Genomic DNA, 18917 nt, shown 5'->3' on the forward strand with positions numbered 1-18917 from the left:
AATTGCACTTAATGTGCACTTGGAAGTGCAGTCGCTGTAGATCCGAGGGGGCCATATAAGGAAAATAAAAAACAGCATTTTAGCTTACAAAAGATTGTATAATAAAATCAGCAGAGCTTCCCCTCATTTCAGATCTACCCCTCAGATCTACAGCAACTGCACTTCCAAGTGCACTTTCAGTGCAATTTCTAGTGCACTTTGCATTTGTAGTTTGCCTTTAGTAAATAACCCTCATAGTGAAGCATGCATCTGATTAATATTGTAATTGTCTGATACAGATACAGTATTAATAATTCTGTAAATCTTTTTTAACTTAAAGCGGGGGTTCACCCTATATAAAAAAAAAAAAAAAAATTTTTTCCTCTAGCATTAAATTCGGCATAGTAGCGCGAGCTACAGTATGCCTATCTGTATTTTTTTATCCCCGTACTCACTGCGCTATTGTACATTGAAGATTCCGGGGAATGGGCGTTCCTATGGAGAGAGAAGGTGATTGACGGCCGGCCCTGGCACGTCACGCTTCTCCGGAAATAGCCGAAATAGGCTTGGCTCTTCACGGCGCCTGCGCATAGCCTGTGCGCAGGCGCCGTGAAGAGTCGAGACCTACTCCGGCTGTCTTCGGGGAGCGTGACGTGCCAGAGCCGGCCGTCAATCATCCTCCCTCTCCATAGGCACGCCCATTCCCCGCGGGAGTCGGAATCTTCAATGTGCAATAGCGCAGTGAGTACGGGGATAAAAAAATACAGATAGGCATACTGTAGCTCGCGCTACTATGCCGAATGTAATGCTAGACTGATGTTAAGGAGGGTGAACCACCGCTTTAACGTATGTATTTATTAATGTATTACATGTTCTTTGACTTGTCATCCTATAATAAAAGCAGGAGTTTTTTATAATTAGAAATGTACTAAATTAAATCCTTGAGAGACTGAAACTTAAAAAGTGTAAAAATTATTCACAGAGATATAGTCAAGTTAATTGACACATATTGAAACTGCTAGGTTTGGCCTGAACACTTATGCCGCGTACACACGACCATTTTTAATGGTCTAGAAAAAACAAACAGGTAGATTTAGGTACGGCGGCGCTTCTTTAGGTCGGCGTAGCGCATCCCCTTTGCACTACGCCGACGTAAGATAGTGAGGCAAGTACTGTATTCACAAAGCACTTGCCTCCTAAGTTACGTTGGCGTAGCGCAAATGGCCCGGCGTAACCCCGCCTAATTCAAAATAGGCAGGTAGGGGGCGTGTTGTATGGTAATGAATTCATGATTCATTACCATACATGTAAATGAAGCGCCGATCGTACGGCGCATGCGTGCGCATGCTCAGTATCACGTCGCAAATACTCCTTGCTTTCGACGTGAACGTAACCTACGCCCAGCCCCATTCTGAATCGGCTTACGCAAACGACGTGAAATTCGACGGCTGTCCCGAGGTCCATACTTAACATTGGCTGCGCCATCTTTTTGGTGGTTTATCTTTACGCCGGCGTATGTCTTACGTAAACGGCGTATCTTACTGCGACGGGCGTACATACGTTCGTGAATAGGCGTATCTTGCTCATTTACATATTCTCAGCGTAAATCGACATACACGCCCCTAGCGGCCAGCGTAAATATGCAGCTAAGATACGACGGCGTAGGAGACTTACGCCGGTCGTATCTTAGCAACAGAGAAGCGTATCTCATTTTGAGAATACGCTTAAACGGCGCCGCATTCGGACTTACGACGGCGTATCTACTGATACGCCGTCGTAAGTGTTCCTGAATCTAGCCCAAAGTTTTTTTAAACCCGATTATTGTTATGCCTGCCTTGCCTACACACGATCGTTAAAAAAAAAATGCTCTAGCAAATCGCGGTGACGTACAACACGTACGACGGCACTACAAAGGGTAAGTTCCATTCGGATGGCGCCACCCCTGGGGCTGCTTTTGCTGATTTCGTGTTAGTAAAAGTTTGGTGAGAGACGTTACGCGCTTTTCAGTCTGTTACAGTGTGACGAATGTACTGTGTCCATTACGAACGTTAGTTTTACCAGAACGAGCGCTCCCATCTCTTAACTTGCTTCTGAGCATGTGCATTATTTTCACGTCGTTAAAGCACACACACGACCATTTTTTACGACGTTAAAAATGCCAACGTGAAAAAAACTAAGCGAAAATTTAGAGCATGTTCTAAATTTTTAATGCCCATTTTTAACGTTGCGAAAAATGCTCTGGAGCCCACACACGATCGTTTTTAATGACATGAAAAACAAATGTAATTTTTAACATGTGTACGCGGCATTAGTCCTCATTGATCTCTGGGCACAAAATATTCATTTTTGTACTCACTGTAAAGTCTATTGAGGGACACAGCTTGATGGCATCAATGTAGGTTCAAAGCCTTAAGTTTTTTTTTTACTATTTTTACTATGAGTTCTATGCATTAACGTGTTACTAAACCCAGGGCCCTGCATTTACTATGCCTGGTCTCCCACAGTACAAAGAACATGGAAATGCAATCAATTTAGTAAATATAAACCGCTAAATACCTTTTCTCATCAGCAATATATAGCAGTCTTGTGACTTCTAAGGCCCCATACACACGAGAGGATTTATCCGCGGATACGGTCCGCTCTCGAGGATTTCAGCAGATTTCTATGCGATGGCGTGTACACACCATCGCATTGAAATCCGCGCCGAAATCCTCTGGCGATGACGTGTCGCGCCGTCGCCGCGATTATGACGCGGCGACGGGCGCGACGCTGTCATATAAGGAATTCCACGCATGCGTCAAATCATTACGACGCGTGCGGGGAATCCCTTTGGACGGATGGATCCGGTGAGTCTGTACAGACGAGCGGATCCATCCTTTGGGATGGACTTCAGCAGATGGATTTGTTGAGCATGTCAGCAAATATTCATCTGCTGGAAATCCATCCCAGGGGAGATTTATCCGCGGATAAATATCCGCCGGAGTGTACACACCATAGAATCTATCCGCTGAAACCCATTCGATGGGATTTATCTGCGGATAGATTCTATGGTGTGTATGGGGCCTAACAGTGCCTGGTTAAAGCTTGTTTTAGGAGCTTTCATATTGCACTGGCTGACCTATCAGGATGCAGGACCCCTGACCCTCTGTCTGGACAGTGCTGATTGGCCTTGTGCTGATCACATGCACTCTCTCGAGAAAAAAAATTAAAACTCTCTACCAATAATCACCAAACTGAGCATGTGCAGCCTGACTCTAGTAAATCTGTCTTATCCTGACATATTTTGGAGACAGTGCAAGAAGGGGAGGATCTATGCATACAGAACCAAACAGCCTTTTTACACGATGCAGAGGAATAACTCCTTAGGTTCCACATTGAGTATAACAAGCATGCTTTATTGGATATGTATACTGATACAGACAGATTTTACTGTTGTGGGTTTAGTAAGACTTTAAGGTAAAAAAACATTCTGTGCCACATGATCAAGCCCAGAGTGCCACCTCACTAAATCTTTACTTTGGAATCGTCATACCAGCCATCATAGCATTCTGATTGCATACAGAAAAAAAAAACAATTTGTACCGTTTGGGTTTCCGGTAGTTTGGCTTCACAAGTCACACAGTGTTTTAGATTTATGGGATTTCCAGTTCCACAGAAACGACACAAGGTTTTATCCTACAAATCAATATTGCTATTATTATTTTTACCATAGAAAAGGACAGATAATTACTTTAAACAATGAAGAGATAAAGCTGAATGGTTTAGTTAAAGGGTTATTATTGTAAAAAATACTCTAACCTGATAACTGTATGTTAAAGAGAAACTGCAGTCTGCTCACATAATCTGTAATCAAAAACATCTTTGCCATTCTGAAGCTTCCCTCCAACCACCTTGCATATTTTATATATACTGTGATTCTGTACTTGCCAAATATCTTGCAGAAATCTCCCTCAACTGAGTCTGGCTGCAGCCATTTTAAAGTTAAAAAAACAAGGGCAGAAGATTTAATAGATGGAAAGTTGTAAAAATGACTGAAGGTCCGCTTTAATAAATATAATAGTATTCAATATATAAATTCCATCTTAAAGCGGGAGTTCACCCCCAAATCAACTTTCTGACATTAGTTCCAGCATACTGCTAACATCTGCAGTATGCTATTTTTTTTCGCTACTTATCGTTTTATGAGCCCTTGTTATCCGGCTCCGAGCGGGGAATCCTGCGGAGAGTAGGCGTTCCTAAGCGAAGAGGAGTTGATTGACGGGCTGCTAAAGCGCGTCACGGCTTCCGAAAATACCCGAAGTGACACTCGGGTGTTTACGGCGCTAAACGGCGCCTGCCGTGTAGAGCTGACTGCGCAGGCGCCGTAAACACCCGAGTGTCACTTCGGGTATTTTCGGAAGCCGTGACGCGCTTTAGCCGACCGTCAATCAACTCCTCTTCGCTTAGGAACGCCTATACCCGGAAGCGATCCTCGCTCGGAGCCGGATAACAAGGGCTCATAAAACGATAAGTAGCGGGAAAAAAACCCAGCATACTGCAGATGTTAGCAGTATGCTGGAACTTATGTCAGAAAGTTGATTTGGGGGTGAACTCCAGCTTTAATTTCACATGCTTCTATTAAGAATAATATTAAAGCGGGAGTTCACCCATTTGCGTTTTTTTTTCTATTTTCCCCTTAGATGGATGCTCGTTTTGTCTAGGGGAATCGGCTATTTGTTTTAAAATATGATCCGTACTTACCCGTTTTCGAGATGCATCTTCTCCGTCGCTTCCGGGTATGGGTCTTCGGGAGCGGGCGTTCCTTCTTGATTGACAGTCTTCCGAGAGGCTTCCGACGGTCGCATCCATCGCGTCACTAGTAGCCGAAAGAAGCCGAACGTCGGTGCGGCTCTATACTGCGCCTGCGCACCGACGTTCGGCTTCTTTCGGAAAATCGTGACGCGATGGATGCGACCGTCGGAAGCCTCTCGGAAGACTGTCAATCAAGAAGGAACGCCCGCTCCCGCAGCCCATACCCGGAAGCGGCGGAGAGGATGCATCTCGTAAACGGGTAAGTACGGATCATATTTTAAAACAAATAGCCGATTCCCCTAGAGTAGACAAAACGAGCATCCAGCTATGGGGAAAATGTGTTCTCCATGGGTGAACCTCCGCTTTAAGGGACAATTACAATGGTTTGTATAAACTTTGTCATTACCAGGAAGCTTATAATAGTCACATTTCATTCAAATTATTTATTCTTATAAAGGAAGAAAAAAATAAAATACAATACTGAATACAATACTATACAATACTAACACAAGTGCCTCTTAAAATGTAATTGCAGCAAACATTTTTTAATTCTTAGCAATGTGACTCCAGGTTTAACAAGCAACAGTTTGCAGTTCACTTGATTCATTCCCTTTGTACACCTTTTATCTGCTACAAAATTATAATGGAAACAGAGGGTTGTACACATAAATAGATCATTCTCTAAAATGTTTAAAGCTTAAATTTGATCTGCTTATATTTTTAATTCCCCACCATCAACATGCTAATGACATTTTTAATCTTTCCATTTCATTACATATCTGTTTTAGACCCAGCAGGATGCTTTATATAGCATCTGGAAAACATCACATCACCCTACCTCAGCACTACAACTCCAACTTGTATAACTGTGTAGTCTGTATGATTCCCCCGCTCATATACAGTATTCAGATAACAGACTGCTCCAACTTTGTGTCATGTACAGTACATGACTAAATTTTTTATACACACACATAAATATATATGTATGTATATATATATATATATATATATATATATATATATATATATATATATATATATATATATTAGTGCTGTCAAGCGATTAAAATTTCTAATCGCGATTAATCGCATTAATGTCATAGTTAACTCACGATTAATCGCGCGATTAAGGAGGTTCACCCTTTAAAACATTTTTTTTTTTGTTTTCTTATTTTTTTTTTTTTTTTTTTATAATATTAAATTGTGTTGTTTTATTTTTTTACATTTTGATCACTTTTATTGCTGTCACAAGGAATGTAAACATCCCTTGTGACAGCAATAGGTGGTGACAGGTACTCTTTATGGAGGGATCGGGGTCTAAAAGACCTCCGAGCCCTCCTTTGCACTTCAAAGTATTGAGATCGCCGAAAACGGCGATTCTGAATACTGTGTACTTTTTTAAATCCGGCGCCATTGGCAGCCGAGAAACCCAGAAGTGACGTCATGACGCGGCTTCCGTGGTTTCAATGCGGAGACTGAATCAAAGCCGTTTACGGCTTAGTGTCAGTCTCCGCCTGAACACAGAACGCGGCGGATGGAGGATCGGGTCTCCCGGTGGGACGGGAGGCCCGGTCAGAGCGGCGAAAGGCGGCGGGAGGGGGGGGATGTCCCCTCCCGCTCCTCCGGCATAACAACCGAGCGGCTTTTAGCCGCATCGGTTGTTATGTTTGGATAGCCGATCGCCCGCTCTAAACAACGGTACCGGGATGATGGTATAATCCCCGAACGCCGAAGACGCATATATGCGTCCCGTCGGCGTGAAAGGGTTAAGAGGTACGTGCTGACAAAAAAAAAAAATGTTTTAAAGGGTGAACCTTGTTAATCGTGCGATAAAAAAATTTACGGCGTTAAAATGGGTTTGTGTTAACGCCGTTAATAACGCGTTTAACTGACAGCACTAATATATATATATATATATATATATATATATATATATATATACACACACACACACACACACACACTGAGGCCCGGATTCAAATACATCGGCGCATATTTATGCGGGCGTAGCGTATCTAATATACGCTACGCCAACGCAGCGCACAGAGGCAAGCACTGGATTCACAAAGCACTTGCTCCCACTCGCTCTTAAAGATACGCTGGGTTTCCTCGGCGTAAGCCAGGGTAGGTGGAAGTGGGCGTGAGCCATGCTAATGAGGCGTGACCCCATGCAAATGATGGGGCAAGCGCCATAGAAGTACTTAAAATGAACGGCGCATGCGCTGTCCCGTGGCCGCATCCCTGTGCGCATGCTCAGAATCACGTAGGAACTACTCCCTAAGAGACGACGGATCACTGCCTACGACGTGAACGTAACCTACGCCCAGCCCTATTCACGTACTACGTAAACGACGTAAAATACGACGGCTGTGTTCCCTGGTGCATACCTTAGCATGACTTGCGCCTCATATATGGGGAATAACTTTATGCCGGACGTACGACTTACGCAAACCGCGTATATTATGCGCCAGGGCGCAAGTACGTTCGGGTCCCGGCGTATCTAACTCATTTGCATATGTGCATAGAAAATCAATGGGAGCGGCAAATGCGCCCAGCATAAATATGCGCCCACGATACAACGGCGTAGGCAAGTTACGTCGGTCGTAGGAAGCCTATTTTTAGGCGTATCTCAGATTGTGGGCACAGCGCACAGATACGACGGCGCATTGTTACACTTACGCGGCGTATCTCGAGATACGTCGGCGTAAGTCCTTTGTGAATCCGGGCCTATGTTATTTAATGTGCTTATGGAATTAATATGAAGTCTATTTTATTTGCACAATTAAAACTTCCCCCTACAGTCCTGTTTCAGAAGAGAAAAAAGCACTGTTTGGTGCTGCCCTTACAGTCCTCCTTCCCTAGGCACTGGCCAATGAGTGCCTTGTACTAAATACAGCCCTGCATAGGTGTGTGCAGGGGGTGTGCCAGGTGCGCCTGGGCACACCCTAATCACTACGTTCAGTGTTGATTCCCCCTACTGCCTGGGCTCTCCCCATGCTGGCCCCCCTGCCCTGCAGTTTTGCTGGCTTCCCTCCTCTCCTGGAGACAGTGGGGTACCAACTGGGGGGCGGTCCACGCCGGGTGCCACACACTGGGGGTTGTCAGGCCGGAAGACCCCCCCCCCCTGCGAGTGAAGTGGTGACAGCGGGACGGGCTCAGGAAGTGCAGCGGCAGTGCAGCACTGTGACAGGTTGTGGGGGTGCCCAGGCTGGGTGTGGACCGTACCACTACACAGCCGGGTGACACCCAGAGTCGGCCGCTGGATTGACAGAGCAGGAGAAAGAAGACACTCTCAGCTGGAGAGTGGTTTGAGACTAGGGGAAGCAACTAGTAAATACTTTACCAGCGCCTTCCCTTTACAAATGAACACATACACTGTGTTCGTTGATAACTGAAGCATAGTAAATAGTTTGTGAATGAACATGAAGACGCTCAGCACAGAGCACTTCCCATTCATTCACTGTCCAGTGAAGCTGAGGCTGTAGAGAAAGGTGTATGCTATTGAGCTTTGGGGTGCACACTGCACACCCTAATAAAATAGGCTGCGCACATATATGGTGCAGGCCTGCATATGTAGTATACAATATATAAGAGGAAATATTGGCTATAAACTAGAAATGATTCACACTGATATTTGAATAAATATATTGATAAGCCAACATACACACACTAAAGAAAAACAATATCAGTGTAAAGGGTAACTGGAGTTCCCAATAGCAACCAATCAGAACCATATTTAAGCGACATAGTCTAAGTGGTTGCTTTGAACATACAACAAAAATTCATATTTACATCAACTGTATGAGAGAAACACACATGGCATTTGAGGTTCACTGACCTTCAGATGGATACTAGCTTGCGGCTGCATCTGTGCAAACAAAGGAGCTTCACACACAATACAGGCGGGGGTGTTCATAGGGACCATCGTTCTGCACTCTACACACAACCCCATCTGTGGAATGACAGAGACCCCCCAAAAAAATATATAATTAACAGTCCCTGGAATTCGTAAAGACAGATTTTACAAAAGTGTCTCTAAAAGTGGCGCCAAATTCATGGACCTGTCTAGAACTTGAATTTGACGCACGCTAGAGTCTCTCTTTGTACACCAAAAGAGAGTTGGTCTTAATTAAGCCTCGCACACACGATCGGATTTTCCGCAGACAATTCAAAATGCGAGGCGGGAACGACGGCCATACTTAACATTGAGTACGCCACCATATAGCAGCTTTAACTATACGCCGGAAAAAGCCGAACGCAAACGACGTAAATAAATGCGCCGGCCGGACGGACGTTCGTGGATTGCCGTAACTAGCTAATTTCCATACTCAATGCGGAATTCGACGGAAACGCCACCTAGCGGCCAGCGGAAAAAATGCACCTAAGATCCGACGGCGTACTAAGACGTACGCCTGTCGGATCGATCCAAGATGCAGTCGTATAGGGGCAGATCCACTTACCTTTGCGTAAGAATCCGTCGGGCGCAGCGTATCTAAGATACACTACGCCGCCGTAACTTTTTTTTTTTTCAAATCCTCAAAGAATTTGCGTCGTAAGTTACGGCAGCGTGTTTTATGTAAATACGTTGTGACCCGACGTAAACGCCTTTTTTTTTTTAACTGCGCATGCGCCGTCCGTGGGGGTATCCCAGTGCGCATGCTCGAAATTAAACCGGAACAAGCCAATGCTTACGACGAGGGACGTCATTCTACGCAAATCCCTATTCGCGAACGACTTACGCAAACGACGTTAAAAATTCGAAATGCGAGGCGGGAACGACGGGCATACTTAACATTGAGTACGCTACCATATAGCAGCTTTAACTATGCGCCGAAAAAAGCCGAACGCAAACGACGTAAAAAAATGCGCCGGCCGGACGTACGTTTTGTGGATCGCCGTAACTAGCTAATTTGCATACTCGACGCGGAATTCAACGGAAACGCCACCTAGCGGCCGGCGGAAAAAATGCACCTAAGATCCGACGGCGTACTAAGACGTACGCCTGTCGAATCGACCCGAGATGCCGTTGTATCTTGTTTTGTAGATACAAAAGAAAGATACGACGCGGGAAATTTAAAATTACGCCTGCGTATCAATAGATACGCCGGCGTAATGCTTTTGTGGATCTGCCCCAAAGCGTCAGATTTTTGTCTTGCATAAAAACAGCACACAATTGTCGGCCACGAAACACAAAACTATGTGTTTTTTTTATTGTACTGTATAAATTTACTTGGGTTTAAGATAATGCTAGACATACAGGGGGAAAAAAAATCAAAAATCAATCAATTCTCCCATCCACACTAACAGCAGAGCTCGCAGGACCTCTACACAGAGACCACTGCTTTGACACAGAGAGAAAGGGTCCTAGTCTACAGCATGCTAGTGAGGACAGGCTTTTCTACTAGGACTATGGCTGCTTTAGAGAGAAAGAAAACTGTAAGGCCCCGTACACACGACAGAGGAACTCGACGTGCTTGGCACGTCGAGTTCCTCGTCAAGTTTTGGGATGAAGCCGCCGAGGAGCTCGGCGGGCCGCCTTCTCCCATAGAACAACGAGGACAACGAGAAAATAGAGAACATGTTCTCTATTTTCTCGTCGAGTTCCTCGGCAGCTCCATCGAGCCAAAACTGTACAGACGACAGAGTTTCTCGGCAGAATCCGGGTTTTGACCGAGTTTCTCGGTGAATTCTGCCGAGAAACTCTGTCGTGTGTACGAGGCCTGAGACATTTAACGCCTTTCTTTTATGCACTTAGAATGTTTTTAGCGGACTTAAATAGATGTTTCAATTGGTCTTTCAACTAATGCCAATAAGCACATCACATTATGCATTTTAAAATGCAATGAATAAATTAGCAGAACACTAGTGCCCTATGGGCGTTATTTCTCTCAATGATAAAAGTACATAACTACAAAAATTCCAACCTGAGCGCCCTCTGGTGGTGGCAAGCGACGTCCAGGCACTGGTGGAACCGGGGAGCCACATTCCTGACAGAAGCGTGCAAATGGATCAGATGGTCGAGGGGCTAAGCAGTGGGCACACCTGTCATTTAAAAGCAAAATCATAATATAATATAAGAGCAAGTTAACGCTTAAAAGGTGCAGGCAGCTAACAAGGTAAATATACAAACCACTAGTGTAAATCATAAAGGCGCTGCAACATTTTGTCATAAAGTCGTAAAAAAATGTAATATGCGATAAATCAAAAAAAAAAATGATAACGAAAGCAACTTCTATACATTCAGATTATTTGCAGGAAAGGGTGACGTTAGACCTGTTAATAATTAACCTGTGAGCTGTCATAATTTCTCATACTATCCTTACATACACTATATTGCCAAAAGTATTGGGACGCCTGCTTTTACTCCCACATGAACTTTAATGGAATCTCAGTCTTGGTGGTAGGGTTCAAAATTGAGTTGGCTCACCCTTTGCAGCTATAACAGCTTCAACTCTTCTGGGAAGGCTGTCCACAATGTTTAGGAGTGTGTCTATGGGAATGTTTGACCATTCTTCTCCATGAATTAGAGCGGAGACTGTGAGCCAGGACTTCTTGTCCAACATCAGTGCCTGACCTCACACATGTGCTTCTGGAAGAATGGTCAAACATTCCCATAGACACACTCCTAAACCTTGTGGAAAGCTTTCCTAGAAGAGTTTGCGTCGTTTTCCACGTCGGGTATGCAAATTAGCGATTTACGACGATCCACGAACGTATGCGCGGCCGTCGCATTTTCTAACGTCGTCTGTAGTCGGCTTTTTCCGGTGTATAGTTAAAGCTGGTATTTTGCGGCGTATAGATAGACTTGCCATGTTAGGTATGGCCGTCGTTCCCGCGTCGAAATTTGAAATTTTTTTTTTACGTAAGTCGTCCATAAATCGGGATGGACGTAACTCACGTCTAAGTTAAAAAAATTACGTCCTAGCGACGTCATTTAGCGCAATGCACGGCGGGAAATTTCGGAACTACGCATGCGCAGTTCATTCGGCGCGGGGACGCGCTTCATTTAAATGAAACCCGCCCCCAACCCGCCAAATTTTAAATCCGCCGCCAGAAATACACTACGCCGCCGTGACTTACGGCGCAAACTCGCTGAGGATTCGAAAATACGCCAGGTAAGGTACGGCGGCGTAGTGTATCTCTGATACGCTGCGCCGATCTATTTGTATGTGGATCTGGCCCTGTGTGTGTGTAAAGGCAGGTGTCCCAATACTTTTGAAAATATAGTGTATAAAATGGGCAGAATGTTATGCCGTGTACACACGATAATTTTTCGGCTTGTAAAAAACGACGTTTTTCAGCCTCTCGAAAAAACGACGTTTTTTCCAACTCCATCATTAAAACGATGGTGCCCACACACGATCGTGAAAAAAAAATCCTCTAGCAAAGCACGGTGACGTACAACACGTACAACGGCACTATAAAGGGAAATTTCCATTCGGATGACGCCACCCTTGAGGCTGCTTTTGCTAATTTTGTGTTTGTAAAAGACGATTCGCGCTTTTCTGTCTGTTACAGCGTGATGAATGTGCTTACTCCATTACATACGGTAGTTTTACCAGAACGATCGCTCCCGTCTCATAACTTGCTTCTGAGCATGCGCAGGTTTTTCACGTCGTTAAAGCGCACACACGATAATTTTTTTACAACCCGAAAAACGACATTGTTTAAAACGTCGTTAAAAAATAGAGCATGTTCGAATATTTTTTTCAGAACATGAAAAATGCTCTGAAGCCCACACATTTTAAATTACATTTTTTAAAAATACGTTTTTTACAACCCAAAAAAGGATCGTGTGTACGCGGCATAAGATTTGAAGGTTTGAAGGTTTGAACACTGATAGCTGTAAATACACACACAGGTCTTGTACTTTTGTTTATACCCTTTTAAGTAAGTGTGTCAACATCTTCTGTTCTCCATGCTTCTGTTTTCAGAATCCAGGGGTGCCCCAGGCCTTTCTCAATCTGAAGAACACCCCCGATAGTAGCAATACATGTCAGTATCAAGGGGCACAATTTGCACTCGTAAGAGCCGATTAAAGGGTTCATCCACAGATCCACCCAAAGATTTTATAGTTTGATGCCTCGTACACACGACGGGCCAGATCCACAAAGAAGTTACGTCGCGTAACTTCTAGGATGCGCCGGCGTATCTTTGTTTTGTATCCACAAAACAAGATACGCCTGAATGTTGGCTAGATCCGACTGACGTACGTCTTAGTACGCCGTCTGATCTTAGGTGCATATTTACGCTGGCCGCTAGGTGGCGCTTCCGTTGATTTCCGCGTAGAGTATGCAAATTAGCTAGATACGCCGATTCTCATAATGTACGTCTGCCCGGCGCATTTTTTTACGTAAGATTTTTTTCGGCGTAACGTTACCTCTGCCTCATGAGGCGTACGCAATGATAAGTATGGACGTCGGGACAGCGTCAAATTTTCCGTAGTTTACGTCGTTTGCGTAAAACGTTCGTGAATAGGGCTTTGCGTAAATTACGTTCACGTCGAAAGCGTTGACTATTTGCGACGTGATTTTGAGCATGCGCACTGGGACACCCACACGGACGGCGCATGCGCCGTTAAAAAAAAAAAACGTCATTTACGTGGGGTCAAGATGAATTAACATAAAACACACCCACATCTTAGTCATTTGAATTTCGCGCCCTTACGCCGACACATTTACACTACGCCGCCGCAACTTACAGCGCAAATTCTTTCTGGATACGGAAACTACGCTCTAAGTTACGGCGGCGTAGTGTATCTGAGATACGCTACGCCTGCCTTAAGATAGACAGATCTTTGTGGATCTGGCCCGACCAATTTTCCTGTCGGGAAAACTGCCATGACAGCTTTTGGCCATGTGTATGCTCCATGGCATGGGAAAAATGAGAGCATGTTTTCTTATTCCCTGCAGTGGAGCATACACATGGCCGGCATTCCCGGCCAAAGCTCTCATGGCAGTTTTCCTGCAAGGAAAACCAGCCGTGTTTAGGGGGAAAATACATGCCGTGCAGGTTCTCGGCTTTCCCCTCTGTGTACGGGGCATTAGGGAGAGATCTCTCTGCTATAATTCCAGACTATGCCCCAGAGTTTTGGATGTTCTTGTCCACCTCTGTGTGTTCCAGCACCTCCTGTTGCATTCTCCATAACATAAAATACCTAAAGATCTGGTAGAAAGAGGGGGAGTCAAATGGGCACAACACATATACAGACTCAGGAACTCAAATGAAAAAATATTTGCCAATACCTCAGCTCTCCAAATATTAGTTGCATCAAAGAGGGTGTGTTTTATTGCCCACAGGCTGCACATATGCGCATGGATGGGCAAGATTTCTGTGCCAAGAGCATGCTCATGCTGACCTGAGCTGTCTTAGATCGTGATCATGTTCTATATGACCACTGTGACACCCAAGCAGAGTGGTAGGTCCATTCTGCACCCCACTGGGCATATAGACCCACCTAAAGGGATGCCAGGGCTCAGCAAGAAGGGACCATAGGCTTGTTATATTAATGATTTTGTTCAGGCATACATATAAGCTTACAGCAAACATGTAGCAGGCATGAAATTCATTAGACATCTGAACACATTCCCACAGCCATGTACTCTATATCACTGATCAAAACCATCAAGACATTTAAAGCACATTCCTCCTAAAATGTATTCACCAATAGGGTTCATCTGCATATTCACCCTACTTACAGCATGGGCAATGGGACATTTCCTGCACCTTTACAGAAAATCGATATTAAATATTACTAAAGATACGCTCTGATGTGCCAAATCCATATTTTCAAAATGATTTTAAAGGTCTGGAAATGCACAAACTGTGGAAAACTGCCCATTTGGAACCCATGGTGATGAAATTTTAGTAACCCATAACTTCTTCATGAAACGCAATAAGCAACATTTAATTTATAGATACATATAGCAAAACTTTACCTTTTCTGATGCGTTTCCTGTGCGTTTTTGGGTTGCCTGCACCTGTGCAATATATGTGACTCAAAAACGCCCCCAAAAACGCAAATGGCGGTGCTTGATTTTCATTCATTTCAATGGGAAGCTGCGGTTTTCAAAACTGCACCAAAGATGCAGCATGCAGGACTTTTCAAAACGCACCGCACCCACAGCGCAGTGGCGTGAACAGTCCAATAGGATTTAAAGGGAAACATTTTCCTTACAAGGTAAAAACGCACCAGTTTGAAAGGAGCCTTATTAAAATATTTGTATAAAAAAATAAATAAAAAAAAAAAGAATACATTCAAGAAAATTTAATAAATGTAAATAACAGTTGATAAAATATACAAAAAAAATAAAAAAAATGTGGTGTGCAAAAAAGGAAAATAAAACTGCTCTGCAGCTCAGTGTATATTCTTGGAATGCCCCTTGTGCCAGGATATAACTATATCTATGCGATTGCAATTACAAGAAGATATAAATACTGACACAATTGGATGCCACTAAAATGAATTAGAGTTCTGTATACACCAGGGGTCTCCAAACTTTCTAAACAAAGGGCCCGTTTATTGTCCTTCAGACTTTAGGGGGGCCGGACTGTGGCCAGCAGGAGTGGAAATTTTTCTGCCATCAGTCAGAGCAAACATCGCCCCATTTGGTATCAGAGGGAGGAATAGTGCCCTATGGTTGGTATCATTGGGAGGAAATGTGCCCCATTGTTAATGTCAGTGGGAGAAATGGTGCCCCAATGTTGATGTCAATTGACAGAATTGTTTCTTGTATCATTGGGAGGAATAGTGATTCAAGGGCCGGGTTCAGGCAAGCAAAGGGCCACATCTGGCCCCCAGGCCGCAGTTTGGAGACCACAGTACTTGAATCTTATGCCTCGTACACACGACCAGTTTTCCGCCGGGAAAACTGCCATGACAGCCTTTGGCCGGGAAAACTGGCCGTGTGTATGCTCTATGGCAGTTTTCCCGACAGGAAAACCGATGAGAATCGCGGCAGGAAAAATGTTCTCTTTTTTCCTGCCGCGATTCCCGGCGGTCTTTTTCCCGGCAGTTTCCCAATGGGAAACCCTGAGGTGGAGCATACACACAGCCGGGATTCCCGGCCAAACCTCTGGCGAGTACACAGGAAAAGTGACCGAACAGGTTCTCGGTTTTCCCCCCCGGGATTCCCAGTGGACTTTTTACCGCCGGGAATCCCGATCGTGTGTATGGGGCATTAGGGGTAAATGCACATATAGGTAAACTATTATTGTGGGATATGCATTCCCTTATAGTAATGCAGTAAAAAAATATCAACTGTCAGAAAAATGTAATGCTATCGGGCCGGTAACTAAAGAACAGACAAAATGAGTTGCTTCCATATCTTTTATTGGTAAGCCGATTACTCACTATGGGCTACACAAACATGGGGGTGTCACAGCGGACTTACTTGAGGAAATCTGTCTCCCTCTGGATCCTCATGCTCTGTGTACTTGTTAGACTCTTCTTTACTATTGATTCAGCTGCATCATTCACCTACATAGCAGAAAAGTCGGGAAGTAGTCATTATTGTAACAGTCGGTTTTTCTCATACACGTAAAGCTGTTCAGAGAAACAGAATTTCTTTGGAGAACACATATAGCATTAAATCCCAGACCTATGACATGCTGTTACTCATAATATTAATTTGAAGATCATTATTTGTTAGCATATAAACTTGCGGCATATACAGTAGGTGCTATAGGTTACAGTACATCATTGCTGTATGCACTATAAATGTTAAAGAATTCCCTTTTTGTTTATGGATTTATTTCAAAGGTTGCGATATATACTGTATGTAGCACCCTGGTGTTTAGGCAGGGTTGATAATAAATTTATTTTGCCAAGTGGTCATTTTCATGGCTGTAAAGCTAGTACAGACGGCAGGAAAAAAACGCCCTTTTTTTCCGCAATTTTTTCCGCATTTTGCATTGAATTCAATGCACGTTTTGCCGCGCTAGCTTTCACCCGCGTTTTTCTTTCTCTATTCAAAATCAATGGTTCCCTATGGGAGCCCATTGATTTGAATAGAGGTTGCACCAGAAGTCGGATCAAGATGATCCGACTTGCGGGGCGACTCGTGTGCGGAGAATCTTGAGGGGGAACCCCGCGAAAATGTAAAAAGAGAGCGGAGAAGTCGGAAGAAGACCCCCGAAGTCGGAAGAAGAGAAGAGGGGAGAAGACCGGGCCACCGCTAGTAAAATAGCTGGAAGAAGATAGCAGAGGAGCTCGGCAGAAAGAACCAGAGAGCGGAGAAGTCGGAAAAAAGACCCCCGAAGTTGGAAGAAGACACCCGGAGCTGCCTAATAAATTACTTTAAAAACCCTGTGTGGTGTGTTTTTTTTTTTACACTTTTTTCCCCCAGGTAAATGGGTAGGGGTATGATGAGGGGCCGGGATCTGGGGGCCCCCTTATTAAAGGGTGCTCCCAGATTCCAATAAGCCCCCCACCCGCAGACTCCGACAACCAACGGCCAGGGTTGTCGGGAAGAGGCCCTTGTCCTCATCAACATGGGGACAAGGTGCTTTGGGGTGGGGGGCGCAGGATAAAGGATACTTCAAAAAGGGACAAAGTAACTGAAGGCATGTACCGTATATACTCGAGTATAAGCCGAGTTTTTCAGCCCTTTTTTTTTAAGTCTGAAAATACCCCCTCGGCTTATACTCAAGTCAATGTACCTGAAATTATTGACAGGCTGCCGGCGTCCATTGTTTAAAAGTTGTGGTCTCCTCCTGGTCCCTTCCGTGATAGGCGTTTCCCAGCAGACACAGTTCCGCCTATCACGGACGTTCTCTCATCCTCGGACTCAGTTTCCCAGCAGACACTGTGTTTAGTGTTCCATCAATCACAGATGTCCTCTTGTCCGAGGATGAAAGGACGTCCGTGATTGGCGGAACACTGAACACAGTGTCTGCTGGGAAACTGAGTCCGAGGATGAGAGAACGTCCGTGATAGGCGGAACTGTATCTGCTGGGAAACACCTATCACGGAAGGGACCAGGAGGAGACACAATGAATGGACCTCGCAAGCTGTCAAGAATTTCAGGTACACTGACTCGCGCACAGTGAGGCTGCAATGGGCACAGTGAGGTTGCAATGGGCACAGTGAGATTGGGCACAGTGAGGTTGCAATGGGCACAGTGAGGCCTGCAAATGGGCACAGTGGGGTTGCAATGGGCACAGTGAGGTGTGCAAATGGGCACAGTGAAGCTGCAAATGGGCATTGTTGAACCTCTTTTCCGCTTACAGTGGCTGCTGCATTCTCACCCTAGGCTTATACTCGAGTCAATATGTTTTCCCATTTTTTTGTGGTAAATTTAGGTACCTCGGCTTATACGGTAATTGTAACGTTGGCATCTTCAGACTTATAAACTTTTAAATTAAATAATATAATTGATACATCTGTTTGAGACAAATCTGCATAAACAAGACAACAGGGCACTTGCTGCACTCTACCTGTGACCTCTGGGTCTGCAGTACTGACAATGCCTCTTCTGCTTGGCTGGTCTTTCCTAGACGGCTATTCAGAAATCTTGGACCAGTCAACGACCTGTGACTGATTCTCCCATCCAGATCAAGATCTAAAAAACACAACCAAGGAAAACAAATGAAACTTTCTGAAAGCTGACAAGGTCCATCTGTGTATAAGCTGGCCTGCTGCTTGCTTGTGTTTGTTAAAACATGTTGGGTCTTATGAAACAATAAGGTGTGAAAATAGATTTCACTTTGTAGCAAGAAATATCGACATTCTGTAAAGAAAAAGAATGAGTGAATAAGGTTTTCTTTTTAGAGAATTTTCAATGGTTAAAATTAACGTATCATCCATGGCCAATGGCCACGCTTTATATAAATTAGAAAGACAATTTGAGCTCCATTTGTGTAATTTCCAACCTATACAAAGATATCATAGATTAACTATAGTACATTGTGGATGTTTAACAGTTTAGCGACTGCAAAGAGCCTGTGTTTTTAATTGGAAAGACCTTATTGATGGGAGAAGAGAATTAATAGAAAGCAAAGTCTGGTTTTGTAATAAGATAAAAAAATGACACAAAATAAAAAGTTGTAGATTTAAAAAAAACGTCAACAGATCTCTCTTGAGTGGAGTTTGCGTGTTCTCCTTGGGCAGGTTTCCTCTGGGTACTCCAGTTTCCTCCCACCCTCAA

The 18917-nt window shown here is 44.2% G+C and overlaps 1 protein-coding gene across 2 annotated transcripts in view; it reads right to left on the bottom strand.

The window, feature by feature from the left end:
• DZANK1 (double zinc ribbon and ankyrin repeat domains 1) overlaps positions 1-18917 on the bottom strand; it is a 156369-nt gene that overhangs the window by 95450 nt on the left and 42002 nt on the right. For both annotated transcript variants that reach the window (XM_040351201.1, XM_040351199.1), the window contains exons 6-10: positions 18208-18332; positions 16164-16249; positions 10695-10812; positions 8609-8722; positions 3562-3654 (exon numbers count right to left, since the gene is read on the bottom strand). In XM_040351201.1, the coding sequence (XP_040207135.1) occupies positions 3562-3654; positions 8609-8722; positions 10695-10812; positions 16164-16249; positions 18208-18332 (536 nt within the window). The remainder of the gene's footprint in view (positions 1-3561; positions 3655-8608; positions 8723-10694; positions 10813-16163; positions 16250-18207; positions 18333-18917) is intronic.

The sequence above is a fragment of the Rana temporaria genome, chromosome 4 (genome assembly GCF_905171775.1).
Source record: "Rana temporaria chromosome 4, aRanTem1.1, whole genome shotgun sequence".
Taxonomy (NCBI): Eukaryota; Metazoa; Chordata; class Amphibia; order Anura; family Ranidae; genus Rana; species Rana temporaria.